The sequence below is a fragment of the Triturus cristatus genome, chromosome 1_2 (genome assembly GCF_964204655.1).
Source record: "Triturus cristatus chromosome 1_2, aTriCri1.1, whole genome shotgun sequence".
Taxonomy (NCBI): Eukaryota; Metazoa; Chordata; class Amphibia; order Caudata; family Salamandridae; genus Triturus; species Triturus cristatus.
Window position 1 is genome coordinate 1,055,893,439 of NC_140580.1, and position 15,990 is coordinate 1,055,909,428.

A 15,990-nucleotide genomic window follows, 5' to 3' on the forward strand; every position below is an offset into this window, starting at 1 on the left:
CTGCCTTGTTTTTAGAAGGACTTTTGTAAACCATCCTTCCTTAAGTATAAACAATTGTGTTCAATGAAGGAGGTAGCAGGCTAGATTGATCTTACAAAATATATTTGGCTTGTGTTTAATTTAAGATACTTATTGTGTGCACAGCTACTCCAAGGAGTGACCTGGTGCAGTACCTGCAATACAGTAAGGCATAAAACATGCACAGTTTAATTAAAGAACCATGCATACAGTGGTGGCATGTATGGAGGGTGGTGGGTGGGTGGGCCAAAAATAAATGTAAATAAAAAAGTAAAAACAACAATTACACTTACCTTCCTGTCACAATATCCTCCTTGCTTGTGTCTTTTTAACACAGGCAGGCTCCAACACAGGACCTGGGAAACTGCAGTAACCAATCCTAGCGCTGTTCTCATGCAGCATAAAAGAAGCACCGGAATCGTAGGGAGCGTCTGGGTTAGAGAGGTTTAAAATGTGCATGTTTGGCTGGCCGTTGCAAGATGGCCGGCCAAAGAGACATGCGCACTTTAAACTTAAAGTGCCCTGCCCATCACTGCTTTCTGTTCTGCCTGACTAGCAGCAGCAGAACACCCCCTCTCCCAGTCCTGACACTCAGCTCGGGATTTTGAAAAAGTAAAATGTTAATAAATGAACTTTATTACCTTTTTATTTTTCCATCTCTGGGGGGCGATTTAGTTAGTGGGGCGACGCTCCTTCGCATTAAGGGAGCAGCTGACCCTGCTTGTGTTGTCAGCCCCTTTTAAAATGGTCCATCCATGTTTTCTAAAATGAATTATATGCACATCATTGAGGACTTAGAGGGTACAGATGAGATAAAACACTTCTTGCTCATACTAAGGTAGAGAAAGACAGTGCAAGAGCCTTTGAAACCCACCCATTGGTTTCACTAAAATCATTTTACTGCTATCTTACATGCTCAATATTCCTACTGACTGCTTTGTACTTAATTGTTTAGTACGTGTTGTGCTTATTTCCTCTGATAATGTGTATCCTTTCTCTGCAGTGCACCAAAACTTGTGGGGTCGGAGTAAGAATGCGTGATGTGAAGTGTTACCAAGGAACTGACATTGTCCGTGGCTGTGACCCGCTGGTGAAGCCTGTAGCAAAGCAAACTTGTGACCTTCAGCCTTGCCCCACAGAGCCTCCAGGTAAGAGATCCAGGAACCAATAATACCTTTGATTTTATAGTAATGGTCCTGCTACAATGTAGGTTCTCCTAGCCCAAACCTGTGGATACCTAGACACTCAGCAAGCAGGGTCGGACTGGCCTATAGGGCAATGAGGCAGATCTAATAGATCAGTGCGTGGGCCTGTTGTTCAACAGTTTGTGAGTTTTTTTGGGACAGGTGGACCGGGTTTTACTATTTATTTCCGAAACATTACCACAAACATTGCCTGCAGCAAACACAAATGTATGCAGTCTCACATACCTTGCAAAATAACAATATACCGTGTCTTTACAAGTTCCAAACTGGCCTGATATGCAAATGTGGACCCCATTTTTAGCTCTCTAATTCACTAAAGGGGGGCCAATTTTGTTCTTGTTCCCCTGGCCAAGTTTTTTTGTCCAGTCCGAACCTATCAGCGAGTGACCAGTTGTTGCTTCTCAGAGCTGTTCTGTTCAGAGCTTTGCATAGATAGTGCCACACATTCCCAAAGGCATTGACACACACAAAGGTTCACTGCACAGTTGCAGACATTAGGCAGTTCCCTTTCATCAGGTGATCAGTGCGGAGTGGGACATGCTTCTCTTATGCTCAGCACATATCTGCATTTTTGCCTAATTGTCTACCTCTACTTCCGGTTCCGCTCCACTTCAGTTCTTGCATGGACATCAGAACCATGCTAGAAGTTCCACAAGCAAGTGTGCAGCAGCTAGCCCACATCTCTAGTGTGTCCATTTTCTGGAGCAAATATGGGGTAACCTTCTGTGATCAACGTGTGGCTGTGATAAAGAGAGCTCATATAAACAGACTAGATGTCAAAGCAGTCATTGCCATCCAGTAGGAAGTTTTTAAGTTTGCTTTGAAGATTAGTGTTCAGGTAAGCAAAGGCACTAGGAATCTGATAGCTGTGGAGCATGGTCCAACACCTTTGGTTTATCAGTGGGAAAGAGAGGTAGCCTATGCAAAGACCCTCCTATGTAAAAGCTACACTCACTGACTAAATTAAGTGAGTGGTAGTAAAATTTTGAAAGAGTAAGACACCCAATTGAACAATTGATTGCCTCCTGTACCTGCTGACGCGATCCAGCCCAGATCCATTTGGCAAAGCCTAATGGTTGAAGAGTAACAAACTGCAGTGCAATCCTGATAAAACCGAAATTCTGCTGTTTAGGCAGAATCCTCTACCAGGAGGGATTGCAGCGTGGCCTGGCAGGGTGCCCCCACACCCCTTCAACGGCGGTGGCCAGAAACATGGGTGTTATGTTTGATGCCCAACTGTCATTCGGGAGCACAGGTGTCAGCAGTGGTCAAAGGGTGCTTCTGGATTTTTTGCATGCTGAAGAAGTTTCTCCATCTACGTCCGCAGGGTTCTCAAGTCACAATGGCCATGTCTCTGAGTTGGTCCAGGCTGGATTATGTTTTGCACCTGGCCTTCCAGAGTACCTAGCCCAGCAGCATCCAGTCATTCAGAATATGGCAATCTGCCTATTGTACAGAATCTTGAAGTACTTCTCAGTGTCTTTATACCGGGAGAGACTGAACTGGCTGCCAGTTAAACAATATATAATGTCATAAAACTGACCCTGATGCACCAAGCCCTCCTCAGTAAGGGGCCTATGTACCTTAACGAGAGAATGAAAGAATATTGCCCTTGGAGATCCTGTGCTTCTGTAAAGGCAGATTAATTAAGGTGCCACATTTCAAAAGGCAATGGAGGGGAGGTTCTTTCTTCTCTGTTAGAGCAGCTAGAAAGTGGAATCAGCTGCCTGAACAGCTGAGGCTCACTTTGGACAAAATAAAATTAAAAAAGGAGTTGGTGCCTCTACTATTCAGACTTTTGGGATGTTAGGATTACGGTGGCCCTCAGACTCGTTCCTCTCTTTGATGCCTAAAACTGCGCCGGGACACTCTAATAAGTAGCTACTCACTATAGAAGTATCTGTCAATCATTCTTTCATTCAAAAAGGGGCAAGCCAACTAGGAGCAGAAGTCCCCCGTGGGAAAACATCTTCCTCTGCTCATTTAGTGCCATTACACCGTCTAGTTGTCCCATCACCTCATCTAAGCATGGATTACCCAGTTATTATTCACACCATGGGTTATAACTTGCCTCTTCATTTTTTTGTATTGTGTCAGGGAAACAAGTCCATCAATCAATCAATCAATCAATCAATCAGGGATTTGTAAACCGTGGCTACTCACCCGTGAGGGTCTCAAGGTGCTGGGGGGCTGCTGATCCGTCTGGGTGTGGAGGTTCAGTCGAAGACCCAGGTCTTGAAGTCCTTCCTGAATTGGGTCAAAGACACGGATTGCCTGAGGTAGAGGGGCAAGGTGTTACAGGTCTTGTGGCCAGGTAGGAGAAGGATCTCCTCTGGTTCTGGTCTTGTGGATCTGTGGGGCTGAGGCCAGGCAAGATGGGTGGAGCAGAGTTGTCTGGTTGGTGTTTATGGAAAGCGAGGCAGTGGTTCCGATATTCTGGTCCACCATCGTGGAGAGCCTTGTATGCATGTGAGGAGCCTGAAGGTGATTCTCTTGTTGATTGGGAGCCAGTGGAGTTGTTGGAGGTGTTGTGTCATGTGGCTGCAGTGGGGAATGTTGAGGACCACTCTGGCTGCAGTGTTTTGGATGTTCTGTAGTTTCCTGAGCTGTTTCTGGGTGACGCCGGCATAGAGCGCGTTGCCGTAGTCAAGTCTGCAGGTGATGAGTGCATGGGTGACAGTCTTTCTGGTTTTTTTGGGAGCCATCTGAAAGTCTTTATGAGTATACTGCGTTGATTTCGTGGTTTATTGAGAGCGAGTATGAACCTGAGGTTGCATGTGTGGTCCATAGGGGTGGGAAGGGTTCCTAGTGAGGCGAGCCACCAGGAGGCTTCCCAGACAATTCCTGGTGAAATTGCGTCCCAGGATGAGTACTTCACTCTTGTCCGAGTTGAGCTTGAGGCAGCTGCCTTTCATCCAGTTAGCAATGGCCTTCATTCTGTTGTGAAAGTTGATTCTGGTGGCTGTGGATTCGTTGGAGAGGGAGATGAACATCTGGGTCTGTGGCTTCTGATGATGGCTGCGAGGGGGGCCATGTAGACATTGAAGAGGGTTTAGCTCAGGGAGGAGCCCTGGGGTACTCTTCAGCTTATCTCTGTGGGCTCAGAGAGGACTAGGGGTAGTCTGAGTTACTGTGTTAGGACAATCAGAAAAGAGTGGATCCAGTCCAGTGCCTTGTCGTGGATGCCGGCTTCATGGAGTCTCGTGATTAGGGTGCAGTGGGAGACGATGTCGAAGGCAGCGAAGAGGTCCAGTAGGATGAGGGCTGTGGTTTCGCCCCGGTCGAGGAGGGAACGGATGTTGTCGGTAGCAGCGTGGAGTGCGGTCTCGGTGCTGTGGTTGCTTCGGAAGCCAGATTGGGAGCTGTCCAGGACGTGGTTTTCTTTGATGGCATCAGAGAGTTGGGCGTTTATGACATTCTCAATGACCTTGGCTGGGAAGGGGAGGAGGGACATTGGTCTGAAGTTGTTAAGGTCTGTCGGGTCGGCAGACAGTTTCTTCAGCAGACTGCTGATCTCGGCATGTTTACAGTTGTCGAGGAAGGTGGAGGTTTCAATGGAGCAGTTGATGGTGTAGCAAAGTTGGGGGGCGATGAAGAGGGCTGCTCTATGGAAGATGTGGTGTGGGCAAGTATCAGATGGGGCTCCTGAGTGGATGCTCTCCATGGTCTTGAGCATGTCATCTGTAGTAGTGAGTGGAGTCAAGTTGAGCATGATATTTTGGGGTGAGACGTGGTCGCTTGCGGTGGTGTCGGTTGTAGTGGCAGGGTCTTGGGTGTTGAAGCTGTGGTAGATCTGCCTGATCTTGTGGTGGAAAAGGTGGCAAGTTTGTTGCAGAGATCTTGGGAGGGTGGGACATCTGTGGTCTCACTGTTGGGCCTGGCGAACTCCTTGATGATGGCAAAGTGTTCTTTGCTGCTGTTTGCATTGGCGTTGATTCTGTCTTGGAAGGCCCTTTCTTTGTGGCTTTGAGGAGAAGATGGTGTGCATTGACGGTGGATTTAATAGCTGTGTGGGCTTCCATGGTTTTGTTGTTCCTCTATGTCTTCTTGAGTCGTCGGCAGGTGCATCTGAACTCATGGAGAGTGAAAGTGAACCAGCTGGCTTTCTTGGTGTATTCTTGAGGGGTGGCCAGAGTGTTGGGCAGTTGGAGATCTATCAGTGAAGGTTGCGCGATGCGGTGTTGGCGTTTGTTGGTGTAGGCGGAGTGGTCATGCTGAGGAAGTCGATGAGACGTTCTTTGGTGAACTTGTTCCAGCTGTGACAGGGGGCAATGAGGGCGGTGGTGAATGGTGGGTGTGGCGAAGGCGAGATGTACGCAGTGGTGGTCAGTAGGGGTGGGCGGAATTTGCGGAATTGCGTTACGCAAATCTCCGCGAAACGGTAAAAAATCTCCGCGAACACGCAGAAATTCCGCGAACACGCGGAATTGCTTGTTCGCGATGCTTTTTTCCTGTTCACAATTGCTGTTTGCGTGCTCGGGGAGAAATATCTCGCGAACACGCATTTTGAGATCGCGAACAAGCAAAAATTTCGTGAAATCGCGGAAAGCAGACTTTTCCAGCAATTTCGCGTTCTCCGCGGAACGCGAAATTACGCAAATTCCGCAAATTCCGCGAGCGGAACGGAATTTACCGCCCAGGCCTAGTGGTCAGTCCAGAGGAGTTCAGTGGTGTGGCAGTAGCTGATGGTCCTGCTGGCAGAGAAGACCACGTCGAACATGTGTCTGGCAGGGGGGGGGGGTTGGTGCAGTGACTAGCTGCTTGAGTCCGATGTTGGGGAGGTTCTCTAGTAAGGACGTGGTGTTCTGGTCGCCGGGGTTGTCCAGGTGGAAGCAGAGGTCTCCGAATAGGATGTAATCGGTGGATGCGAGAGCCTGGCATGCGATGAGTTCTACAATGTCGTCTGTGAAGTGCTGGCAGGGGTTATGGGGCCTGTTGGTAAGGGTGCCACGGAGGGAGATGTTGGTGTTTGTCTGGAGTCCATAATGTTCAATTGACTCTAAGGGGTGCACAGGAGTCTCATCCTTTGGTTCCCATCTGTGGTGTACTAGACTGGTAAATATGAAAAGTTTAACCAGAAAGTCAAACTAGCTCTCTCCTTTGGGTGTCCACCTGGTAAGTTGCAGCCTGACAAGGCCATGCCATCCTGAAAGATCCTCCTGCACAGCAGTTGAATCTCACTCCCGTTAAGGGCAGTAGGTAGTTGAAGGGAACAAGGTGGACAACACACATAGCATCCTCTATTTTCCGATAGGTAATGAGACGTAGCATGCAGGCACGCAAAGAAAGAGGAGAAGGAGGCTCCTAGCTCAAACACTGCCTGCTGCCACAACCGATCATCCCTAACTGCTCTCTCTGTTCTCGCTCTGGCTCTAGCCTTTGAGCCTCTATCTCCTGCACTTCACCAAGGAGGAGCGAAAACTGGCATTCTGTGTGTATTTTGTGTGCATGCAGCCTGCAGCATGCAGCCTGCTGGTATATTCACTGACTCTTGGCTTTTCCACTGCTTGGAGTCTGACCTCAGACAGCCTCAAGCTGTAGTTGGTGGCGTTTGGAGGCATCTGAGAGCCGGCTGAGGTCGCCACAACTGAGGAGTCAAGGAGAGGCCCCTGGGGGTCCTGAGACGTCCTGTGGTTCTGACTGGCCCTCAGACAGCAGACAGCCAGCGGTGGGCAGGGAGTAGTGGGAGCAAGGTGGAGGGAGTAAGAAAAGGAGTTTGGCAGCCAGCCACTGAGTAGCTATACATAGCCCAGATCCCTGACTCCGGCATCAGCTCACATCTCCCCAGGTGTGCAGATGGTAAATGAAGCAATGCGGGAAATATAGGTTGTTTAGCAGTTCTCTGTTCTCTAACCCACATTTTGGCCTTAGAGGTATCTGAATCCACTCCCCTTCTCAGCAGATCCAGGAGGGCAGAAACTGTGACTAGGCATTATTCCAGTATTAGTAGTATGTCTCACCTGGACTCCATTGCTACATGAGTTCCTGTTGCCTATTCCACTCTCAGATCAGGTATACTATAAAAGACATCTCAAATTACTGTGAACACTTTGAGCTCTGACAGAGCACAAAAATAATTGATGCAGGACCCATTTGGTCCGGGTAGCAGCTATTCTGCCTTGTTGTCATCCATCATGGCTTTGGACCTCTTCATGACGCCCATTCGGAAAACAATAGGCAAAGATACCCGTTCACTCCTTCAGGTTGAGACCCTCCTCAGCCTCAACAGATACAGGTACTACTCTCTACATCAGTTGAAGTTAACTAGTATGTAGCAACACAAATAGATGATAGACAGAATGTTGAACAGTGTCAAACATTCACCCCCAGTACATAGATCCTGGCCTAAATCCATCATTTTTTTCCTTACCACGCTATTCCAAATTTGACCCAGCCATATGCAAATCCGTCTTGACCCTGCTCCCCATGTGAACCGTCCAGGCCAAACTGCCAGGCCAGGTCCTCTGGACCAGAAACCAGCATCCTGGAACTTGTTTTGAGGTATCATCCCTCATCAGCCAGGCTAGCTTGAATCTAGTAGCATAGTGAGCACGGGACCCATGTCTGGGCATACCCTTCCTACTTAGGGCAATGATAGCAGCACAAAAAGATGATGGATGGAATGCTGGACATTGTCAACATACACCCACAGTACAGAGATGTAGGCCTAAATCCATTGTTTTTTTGCTCACAACGCCACCCCAATTCAGACCCAGCCATATGCAAATACTTGTTGACCCTGCTTCCCATGGGAGCGAAACCAGCCCAAACTGCAAGAACAGGTCCTCCCTGGACCGTAAACAAGCATATTGGGACTGTTTTTGTTTGTGGTGATAATAGTCTGGTCAATAATTTCATAAATTACAGTGTCAATCTGACTGGCACTGATGTCTAACCTGGTCATAGAGTAGGCGAGTGTGTGCATGCAAGCCAAGGGAGGCACATGTGTGAGCAGTCGCTTGTGCAAAAGGTCGATAAACTGACTGAAAATTATTTCTTTTAATGTACCTCTATAACCATCTTGTCAGTTTCACCAAGTGTGAGGAAACATACAATTCCCTTCACCTACTTTATCATCCTGTAGCCTTCTTCCCTATTGTGACTCAGCATGAATCTTGATGAATATGTCAACATTTTTCCGCCTGGAGTGTTTACATTCTGGAAGTCTTGCCTTTACCTGTTCCTTGTTCGGCTGTCACTTGATGTTTTGGTGCTATCGTTCATGATTGGAAAGGGACACAGAAATTAATCCAGGATGGGGATGGATGGATCTCACTCCATGTGGCATGCACTTGCTGTTTGGGTTGGTCAGCTGAACACATTGGGTGACTGTTACAAGACTGGATGAAATATAAAATGCTTAAACTAAGCCTTTATTTCTTTGAGTTTAAGGTGTTTCAGGGGGAACAGAAGATCCTCTCAGGTTCTTGTTTTGCAGCCTGTCTTTGTGGCAGCTTCAGTGATGCAGATGAAATGCTATGGATTGTTGATTGCATTTCAAGACTGTCCTGTACTTATTCAATGACCCATTTTAAGCAGATGAATGTTTTGGGCTGTACAGTACAATTACATTCTGTTTTCATACTAACCACTGCCAATCGGTTCCTTTCCTCCAGATGACAGCTGTCAGGACAAGGCGGGAACAAACTGTGGTTTGGCGATAAAAGTCAACCTATGCAGTCACTGGTACTACAGCGATGCCTGCTGCCGCTCCTGCAGGACAACACACTCCTAGTGCAGAGACTGCGTCAAAGACTTGCCACTTGACGATGCCATGAAGGACAGGTGCACCCAGGACCTGGCTGTCTTAATGGTACAGGACTGAGCAGTAACAAAAAGTGCATCCTCGTTTAAGATACATTTCTGGTGCTTGTTTCCTGGGAGATGCTGCTGAGGTGGGCAGAATTTCGGGATTTAATGTCTTCCTGGACCTGCTCCTTAGACGACCTCTGGATAGACATGGACACTTCCAAAGCTTTTTCTGCAGATCTTGTTATATCATGTTTGCCTTCACATTTACATCTATGTTGTAAAGATTTTGTGACAAATGAAGTTCACTTCTGATAAATTAATGTTTTGTGTGCATCCTTCGAACTGGCCTGACGAAGGGTCTTTAGGGAACTGAAGCCCCTCACTCTTACCTGTCATTAGGGAAGGTAGATGCACAAGGGTTGTATTTATATTTTGCTATTGTTTGGATGAAAGCACATGGGTTGCATTACGTGTACCTTTAGCCATATATTCCCAGTTGGCTAGTCCCAAGAGCTCCTAAATTTCAGGATATATGCATGGTTTAGAGCTGTTCCGGCTACATTTTCATTAATGTCCATGCTCATACCTATTCTTATTTTTCCAACAACCGAAATTCACACCTCTAATTGGATAGGCATCTGGCTTCACACCGACTGTTTTACAATAAAACCAGACACCATCCTTGTTGCAGATGCCTGCAATAAAATGATAGGGACAACTTTCAGAATGCAATTTTCAGAAAGAGATGTTTCTGTGAAACTTACCCTAGTAGACAGTGTTGTGGGTTGATTTTCAGATCTATGTATAGGTGCTAACATGAGAACTTTCAGCCATCTCATTTTTTATTTAAATTTACTGTAATATTTTATTCGTGATGTTATAATATTAAGGATTTGGAGCACAGTACACGTAATGTTAGACTGTTAATTCGTAATGTGCAGGTATATACTGTTCGGAAAATTGTATCTTCTAATTAATTTCATAGTTCTTCATATTGTCTACATTTTGTAAATACTAATATTATTAGAAGCAAACTGTAACTGCACTTTATGTAATGGCCAACGACACGTGTTCTACATTTAATATATTTTCTTCAGTGAATCCTCTACTTATATCTAGCCATTTATAATCCACTATGGATTATATATTTTAATAAAAATCATATTTAAGTAGATGACTTTATGTTTTTCTTTCTGGGACTTCTATTGCACAAAATAGGGGAAGTTTTACACACTATGGGGCATTTGTACAACAAAATGTTGGAGCGCGGAGCTGCGCCAAATTTGGCAGCACCGCGCCGCGTCCAAAAAGCAGTGATGCACCGTATTTACAACAATACGGCTCACCTCTGTGTCGTCCTTAGTGCTGGTGCTCGGATCGTCATTCTAACGGCTGCTCTTGCAAGGATTTATAGGAACATTATGGATTTGCATGTATGTGCATAACCCTAAGTGGTGGAAAACCTGCTGGTTTATGGCGACGATTAAGGTGCATATTCACTGTAACATCTTTTGCCAATCAGCAAAATATTTTTACGTGGGAGAAATCCCTTGGCATTACATGTAGTAGCAAACATTGGGTGGTGAACAAAATTGCAGGTTTCTGATCATTATAAAGTTTTGATTTTAAAGGTGCTCACTACTTTCCCACTGACCTCTCCCTCTTCCTCCCCTGGGAACACTCATGACACCACCAAGAGACCTAAAGTATGACTGCAGTTTATTGTTTCAATATTTGATCTTTGAATATGAACTGTCATTAGTGTACATGTATTATAAGGGGTTTAGTAAGAACCACTTCAGCTCCTTTAGTGCTTGAAGCACTCACCACTTGCGGCCTCCTGCTTGGCCAGGTTCTTCTGTGTATCTGTGAGGTGGTCAACTTAAGTAAAATTGATTGGGAAGTCTACAAATTTTGCAAAGGCCCCATCATTTTTTCATATGCCACTTCATGTGGTACTACATACAGACCTAAGTTAAAATATGTGGACAAAGGGTCTGACAATTCGCACATGCATGTTTTGCCACTTACCATGTAAATCCAGATGAGACCTGAAGTGCCTGATTTTGGGAGGTTATATCAGGAGATGATCTTCTGCTCCACAGAATTTCCAAATGGTTTGGCTGCATGGGGGTATGCTGATTTCCTTTCGAGAAATGAAAAGCTCACTTTGTTATTTTAGTAAAAAATTACAGAAGAGAAACAATATTTGTGCTGTTCACAATAATTATGAAGAAAGTAAACAATGACACGAATATCAAGGGCAGTGTTTGTACTGTGCATGTGGGCAACCAGCTTTGGATAGTGAAAATGGCATTTTCCTAAAAACAAGGCACGTGCAATTATACTAATGCTGCTGCTGCAATATTGGATTGAGGGAAGTGAAGGATGCCTCATTAGAATATTCCTAATAGATACCAAGAAAGATTTTGATTGGGTGGATCTGCCGTTATGTTTCTTATCTGTAATGCAAGCATTGGCAATTCCCATGCAATTACGAACTGAATCAGATACTTATGTCTGAGCTTTCATGCTTTCCTCTCTGATAAAGGATCCATAGCAGCTACATTTCACATCACCTGCGGTGCATAAAAAGGTTGCGCCCTCTCCCGGGTATGTATGGAGCCGTTTATAAAGCTGGCAGCTGATACTACCACAGTAAGGGGCATATCAGCAACAACCGGCGATAATTATCGCTAAGCGTACTTAGCGCTAGGATAATTATCGGCGGCTAGCGTGGATTTTTATCGCTGAGATAGCGTGCTATTAGCAACGCTTATCTCAAAAGCGATAAAAATCCTAGCGCTAACTGCCAAACGTGAGATTATCGCTGGAAACCCAGCGATAATCCCACGAAGTTTGGCGACAGCTTGCTGATAGGGCCTCACATACTTAGCCATGATATCCACCTTCCATAGGATATCATGGCTAAGTCAGTTTCAAAGCAGGTGTAAGGAAAGTAGCGATAACAGAGGTTATCGCTACTTTTCTTGTCGCTTTGCTGCTTTGCGTGAGGCTTGATAATAGGAGAAATGTCGTTTAGAGACATTTCTCCCGTTATCCTGGGGAGGAACGCCCACTTTGCATCTCATTAGAGATGCAAAGATGGGCGTTAGGAATTCAGGCGCTAAGGCAAGGTTTCACGCGATAGCGTGACCTTGCTGATATAGCGATAAAATTATCGCCGGCTTTCGGCCGAAAATGGCCGCAAAAGCGGCGATAATTTTATATCGACGCCTTGTAGATATGGACCTAAGACAGTTGGGTAACAAGTTAAGGCTGCAGGCGATTTAGGTTATGTGTCCCTGACCCTGTACTCGCCATACAGGTGTTGACTCTATCTGTCATAATATGACAAAATAGGAGATAAAGCATCTTAGCGGGATCGGAGGCAGTGTTTAGCTATAAGAATGTATGAGAAAATGTGCCCCTTACATATCACAATTGTCAATAAAACAAGCAGCATAATTAATTAAATAGGCCTTCTTTAGACAAGGCATAAGTTAGAAACCATGAAGGTTTATTAAGAAAATAAAGTGCATTACAGAAGGCAAAATATGTTTAGTTTCAAAATCCGTCTAAATGTCAAATAAATCTCATATAATGAATTAGCATAAGGCTCAATCAAATGTAGCAGAAGATCTACCATAAAGCCAAGCCTCAGAAAGAAAATTAAAATTATTCTAAGTCCTAAGCATGAGACAGACTGACAAGGCAATGCTCTCTATGACTCAGAAGATGAGACAGTAGCTCAGTTCCAAAATGACCTCTTTTTTTATAAGAAAATCAGAGTGACAAGCCACACGGCCAACATTAAGTGAATACAATTTTGCAAGGCTCAATCAAACACAATGGGGCAGATTTATGACTTCTGGCGCATCTCTGCTAATCAGCAGAGATGCGCCAGAAGAGTTGCGACGCATCTGCCCACCCGTGCGCCACCATTGATTCGCCCCATTTACAATGCGGCGCACCGTGGCACTCGGATGGGCAGATGCGTGACGCATCTCCTGTCGGAAAGGCGGCGCATTGCTGGAGTTGCGTCGCAAGCGCGACGCAGCTCCAGCAAGGCTCGGGGGTGCCCTATCCCTTACATGCTGCGTCAATCCTTACGCCTACTTCAAGCAGGCGCAGGGTTTTGACGCAGCATGGCCTTAAAAGTGACTGAGTGAAATATTGTAGATTTCACTCAGCCACTTTTAGGAGGCGTTCATGGGCCGGAACGCCCCCCCTGCTCCAGAATGCCTACATATGGCGCAGGGCTTTATAACGTGACGCTTCTGCCAGATGCGTCACATTGTAAATACCCCACAGCATGGCGCAGGATTTGCGCCGCCGCTGCGTCACAAAAGTGACGCAACGGCGGCGTAAATGAGGCGCAAGGGGCTCATAAATCTGCCCCAATATAATTAAACACAACGATACCCAACACCTTCACCTAAATGAATGATAATTAGTTCCCTCTTGGCCTTATGTTATTGGATGTGACGGTACAAATCTAGTTACACACAAAACAATGGCAGACTCATAGAATAAATAGACCTACTCAAATAAAGCCAGGAATGACCTCGGACGGTTACATTTGAAAGGAGACCATCCTCTGGAGTTTCATCAAAAACACAATGTCGACGCAAAGCATTTCATTAGTGCACATTTTGCTACGTGCGATAAGAGAAGGATATCAAAACCCAGTATGGCCATATTGATATTCAAGATGTAGTCAGGTCTAGTTTGGGCCTTGTGTGGCCAACTTTGGTAAAGCATAGTTCTATTGAGTGCAGTGAAATCGTTTTTAATGCAAAACATTTATGACAATAATTAACATTATGTATTAATCAGAAATATCTCTTTCAAATGTTATTGAATATCTTGTATGCTAATGCAGTGACAAGTTATTGGTGTACCAGACCCCATTTTCGTAGGCTCAGATAATATAGACCTGCAGGGTATTTGAACATTACTCTGGCCTGGAATATGGAGCAATGTTCAAAGGTTCAAAGCCAACTGAGACCAATTTTTGAGTGAATGTATTAAAATGGCTGGAGCATTGGCCTCTTTCACTGCTTAGCAGAGCTAAATTCCTCAAAGTGACTATATTTATGAAAGTCCTATAATATTTAAGAGCGTTATCATTTATGTCCCCACTATGCTCGTTAAGAGCTTAAATTCTGCAGACTTCACAGTCTATAGGGACCTGTTAAGCCATGCAAGGTATTGCAATGTTTTTATTTACATTGGTTCAAGGTCTGAGGGCACTCCTTAAGTTTGCATTTGATTACTGTACAGCCCTGGGCCAAAGAGATATCAAGATGCTTTTGTTTGCCATTTAGAGTAGCACACCCTAGGAGACCTGAGCTTTGAGCACAAAACCAGACATCATGCAGATTAAATTGTACCTAAAACATGTGTCATGCTCCCTAGGCAGCAAAAAATGGTTGACTTCCCCAGCTGGATCAAAATATTTGTACAGAAAAGGACAGGGTGTGTCACCTAAAATGTGTCTGTCAGTGCTCAACCTGCTCTGTCCAAATTCAAATCATCTGCTCTCACCTAAGATATTTGTCTACAAGAATGCAGCTAAAACCTTATCATTGCCCAAAAGGAAAACACCCACAGGACAGTCAGGTGAATTCCAGGTGTATAATGTGTGTGACATTTGTATGAAGGACTCAAGAATCTCATTGTTTAGGAAAATGTTGATTGGCACACCACAGGGCAGTTGCAACCACAAACCCTTTCACCCTATTCATCCATGTGTCAGTATCTTCTAGTTCCCATTTCAGACTCCACCACCAGCACTTCACCCAGGTTCTAATTTAGGACACACACCCCTTTATAAATAATGAAAAGTACACAAAAACATTGGTCACATGTGCATAGTAAAAACTATTTATCAATAATAAAGAAGTAGGAACATAAGTAAAAACTAACACCAAGTACACAACTCAAACATACACTTTCACAACTTGATATGAGAGTGTCTTTCACAAACCCACATGGAGTGTGGGTGCCTTCCTCAACCTACTTAGATTCACCAATTCCACTTCTCATACCAAATTCCAGCATGATGAAAGTCCATATCTGCAGCTACTTACTAATTCAGTTTGATTGAGACTGTGAGCCCATCAAATGAAGATCCTGCAGGTTACAGTGAATGCAACAGATAGGTAAACTTCTTTCTCGTCCACAAATCCTCTGTCACACAGTGCCTCTATATTTACAATGCATGTCTTCTTTAATCTCCTGTCTGACCCTTTGTTCTAGTGACTGTGGCACTTTCTTCTTTAGACACAGCTTATCTTTCCATACTTTCACCACTCATTGTGGCTGCTCTTTGAGTATACTTCCCCCAGCCTCGGCCTCACCAATCCACCCCCTCCCCAACAGAGAAAGGCTGTTTAGCAACTTTTTATCCTCTTAACATTTCCAAGCATGTAAACTGAGGGGGGTGATGTTTTACTCTATTTTCTTCAAAAATTATCTGCACTCTTTTAGTACAGAAAAACTTGTAAATAAGCTAATGCAGCACACTCCATCAACATCATAATTTAAGTCCATTGTTTTGTCTTCCTTGAGGTTAAAAAAGTGAAGGTACATAGTGGAACACGCTCTATATTGAAAATGTACTTCCTGAATATAAAAGCATCACATATACTCTATTTACAATGACTTTTTGCTTATGGTCTTTCAAGGACACGAAAATAATACCCAGTTAATTAGACAACGTTTCCACCCTTTGCACAGCCTTGTCACATAAAATAAAACTTCCTCGCAAGGCTTTACTAGCTGTGGCGTAGGTATTGATTCAGGATGCTCAATGAGTTAGATAGTCTCTGCTGACATTTGTGTGTGATAAGACAGGATACTGGTATGGCAGACACAACCCTGGAACATGCCAACCCCACTGAACCATTCTTCCGTACAAATACTGCCCATGCTCCAGCAACCATTTCCAGGATCCTTGAATTGCTCATCTTCCACCCTCCTTAATGCGATGTGCAAAACTGCTTAACCT

General features: G+C 44.8%; 1 protein-coding gene across 1 annotated transcript in view; it reads left to right on the top strand.

Moving 5' to 3' along the window:
* Positions 1-10,149, top strand: part of ADAMTSL2 (ADAMTS like 2) — a 238,272-nt gene extending 228,123 nt beyond the window's left edge. The window contains exons 18-19 of the mRNA XM_085612518.1: positions 1,022-1,166; positions 8,840-10,149. Of these exons, the coding sequence (XP_085468644.1) occupies positions 1,022-1,166; positions 8,840-8,958 (264 nt within the window). The 3' untranslated portion in view covers positions 8,959-10,149. The remainder of the gene's footprint in view (positions 1-1,021; positions 1,167-8,839) is intronic.
* Positions 10,150-15,990: the final 5,841 nt, after the last annotated feature.